Below are 3,387 nucleotides of genomic sequence, written 5' to 3'. Positions count from 1 at the left end.
ACATTTTAAACTACATTTCTAAAACCAACACGTTCAATCTCTTCTGGAAGTCCCTTGATTTTTAGGCAACACTTCCAAAGCATTGAAGTGAGTTTGTATATCTGAGTGTACAGTTGTATTCATAAATATGATCCATGTTGCATTCTTTCAGATATCCCAATGCTGGATATTAACTTGGTGTAACGCCATCTTAAAAATCACAGCTCAGTTATTACACATTTAAAGCTGAAGTCACAAGGCTTTCCTTATAACAGGTGAAATTCTCTTAGACACACAGTCACCTAAAATACCGAAAGTGCAGAGATTCTGCTTCAAAAAAATAAAATTCATATGAAGGGTTGAATGTCTAAACCTTTTAATGCTCAGTTCCGAAACATATCAGAATTACAAGAAGTCTTCAGTACAGAAGAGTGGTTAGAAGCCCAAACTGTGGCACCAGCCCCTAGCATTTAAATTCTGGTGCGGCCACCTACTAGCTGTGAGACTTTGGTCACACCATGGACCCACTCTGTGCCTTGGTTTCCCTGTCTGTAAAATGGGAACAATAATGGTATCCACACCTCACAGGCTTGCAATGAGGATCAAATTAGTTAATACATGTAAGGCACAAATCAGTTAATATATGTACCTGGCAAGTGCTGATAAGTATATTTTAAATTATTATTATTATTGTTGTCATGACTATCATTATTCTTATTATCCATTCAGAAAGCCAGTTTCAAGCCAGGCACAGTGACTCACGCCTGCCATCCCAACACTTTCCGAGTCCGAGATGCATGGATCACTTGAGGTCAGGAGTCTGAGACCAGCCTGGTCAACATGGCAAAACCCTGTCTCTACTAAAAAAGAAAAATACAAAAAAAAAAAAAATTAGCTGGGTGTGGTGGCACACACCTGTAATCCCAGCTACTCAGGAGGCTGAGGCAGGAGAACTGCTTAAGCCCGGGAGGCAGAGGCTGCAGTGAGCTGAGATTGTGCCATTGCACTCCAGCCTGGGTGACAGAGTGAAACTCTGAGACTCCGTTAAAAAAAAGTAAGCCAATTTTCTCTCAATTAACTGCAGCTGATTTTGGTCTTGACTGTCATTGACTGGGTTCCTCTTGGTGACCCTGGTGAATTTCACGGCTTGTCCAGAGAAGGTTGGTCAAGGGGAGCCCAGGCCATTCACATGACTTCATAATTCCATCAGCTCACAAATCAGCCACTTCCTTCCATCACGTCCCCATGATAAAATGTTACATTTCTTTGATTCTTAAGACAAAGATCACAGGGTCTTTCTAAAGCCCAGATCTGAGCGCGTCCTTCCTTTTCTCCAGGCCCTCGGGATCAGGTCCAAGTTCTTCTGCCTGGCTCTCAGTGGCATCATCTTCTGCTGACCTACATTTCCGGCCACGTCATTCATTTCTCCCACCTCAAACTCCAGCCTCCACCATCCAGGACATTTCACAGGTGTCCTCACCCCCCAGGTTTTTCTACATGTTGTTCCTTCTGTGAGAATGCCACCCACCCAAACTTCTCCAAAGGGTGAACTCATATCCAGCCTTCCTTTCCAGCCCTCCCAGGCCCAGCCCCACCTCAACCCTCATCTTCTCTCCCTGCATCATCACCTCAACCTCCTCCCCAACCCCAGCCTCCAGTGTCTCCCTTCTGGTTCATCCTGCACATAGCCCCAGGGCTGTCCTGGCTCACAGACTTTCCATGGCTCCCCAGTGCCCTCAGAAGGTCCCAGACTCTCACGCTGGCATCTGAAGTTCTTGGAGACCTGACCCTTGCCCTCCTCTTCCATCACCCTTAACCATGCACTGTGGTCTTCCTACCCTCCAACCTTCCTGGTTTTGCTGTGACAAAAGTTTAAGCTGGGTACGGTGGCTCACGCCTGTAATCCCAGCACTTTGGGAGGCTGAGGTGGGCAGATCATGAGGTCAGGAGTTCGAGACCAGCCTGGCCAACATGGTGACACCCTGTCACTACTAAAAATACAAAAATTAGCTGGGCGTGGTGGCACGTGCCTGTAATCCCAGCTACTCGGGAGGCTGAGGGAGGAGAATTGCTTGAACCCGGGAGGCGGAGGTTGCAGTGAGCCGAGATCGCGCCATTGCACTCCAGGCTGGGTGACAGAGCAAGACTCCGTCTTGGGGAGGAAAAAGAAAAGTGTAGGGGCAAGAGCCATCTTTGAGGTGGCACAAGGTGGAGGCATCAAGGGTGCCTTCCTGGAGGGGAGGAAAATCAAATAGGGCTGTACAGGAGAACTGAAAATATCTAGATTTCAGAAAGGTGGAAGTCAAATCAAAGCAAAAAGCTCCACTCATAATAAAATTCATTCTTTACTGAGTGCATGGCGGGCCAGGCACTGTTCTGTGTATGTCATGGGTGTGAAACCTTAAATCTTCCCCACAGCCACTGCCTTATGGAGACTGTATCATCCTTAGCTTCATTTTACAGAAATCTACAGTGAAGGAAGGCACATCCCAAGGGGACACAGATAGTAAGCGGCAGAGCTGGGATTCCAGACACGCGGTCCGGCCTCTGCAGGAAGAAATCAAATGTGTGGAATGGTTGGGGAGAGGAGATGCTTAGAAGGGATTTTCCTGTATTCTCTTAGTGGTGGGGGTAAGACCTAGGCCCAAGTCCTCACTCATTAAGTCCTCCCCAGTGATGCAAGGATGGAGCTGGGGTAAAACCAGGGAGAATCAAGGCCCTCACGTCGCTGCGTTTATTAAGCATCAGGGTCAGAGCTGGGCAGGAGGGGAGGGGAGGCAAGGTCTTGGTGAGAGACGTTCTGGAACCAGCCAGTGGGGTGGTAGGTCGGGAGGTGGATGTCACATGTTAGGGTCACTTGGCCTGAATGGTTTTTTGGATCCAGTTCGTGTATCTGCAGACGTTGGTGTAGACTCCTGGCTTCTCCTTTGATCCACAGGGGATGTTACCCCACGACACAAGGCCTCGGAGGTGGTCTCCACATACCAGCGGACCCCCAGAATCACCCTGCAGGAAAGAGGGAGAAAGTCAGATACAGATAGAAACCCAGAGACTGAGAGAGAGAGAGAGAGAGAGAGAGAGAGGTAGAAAGGGACAGAGATACTCAGAGATGGAGAGAAAGACTCAAGGACAGAGAGAGAGAGAGAGAGACAATAAGACACACAAAGGCCCAGAGGGAGAATGGTAGAGAGAAAATAAAGGAGACTCAAAGACACACAGACAGAAACGCCAAGATGCAGAGGAGCATGGAGAACAAGAAAGAGAAACAATGTAAGAATGGAGATTGAGAGGTGTGGAGAGAGGCAGAGGTGTAGAGGCAGAGGGAGAGACAGAGAAAAGAAGAAGATGAAGATGAAGACAAAGGAGAAGGAGGAAGGGGAGAAGAGGGAGGAAGGGGAGGAGAGGGAG

At 48.1% G+C, this 3,387-nt stretch overlaps 1 protein-coding gene across 3 annotated transcripts in view; it reads right to left on the bottom strand.

The window, feature by feature from the left end:
* Positions 1-2,305: 2,305 nt before the first annotated feature.
* Positions 2,306-3,387, bottom strand: part of KLK6 (kallikrein-related peptidase 6) — an 11,301-nt gene continuing 10,219 nt past the window's right edge. For all 3 annotated transcript variants that reach the window (XM_011946283.1, XM_011946284.1, XM_011946282.1), the window contains one exon: positions 2,306-2,985. In XM_011946283.1, the coding sequence (XP_011801673.1) occupies positions 2,833-2,985 (153 nt within the window). In that variant the 3' untranslated portion in view covers positions 2,306-2,832. The remainder of the gene's footprint in view (positions 2,986-3,387) is intronic.

Source organism: Colobus angolensis, unplaced genomic scaffold, assembly GCF_000951035.1.
Source record: "Colobus angolensis palliatus isolate OR3802 unplaced genomic scaffold, Cang.pa_1.0 Scaffold25, whole genome shotgun sequence".
In the NCBI taxonomy this organism is placed as follows: domain Eukaryota; kingdom Metazoa; phylum Chordata; class Mammalia; order Primates; family Cercopithecidae; genus Colobus; species Colobus angolensis.
Note: the sequence above shows the minus strand (reverse complement) of the source record. Positions and strands in the feature narration are given on the sequence as shown.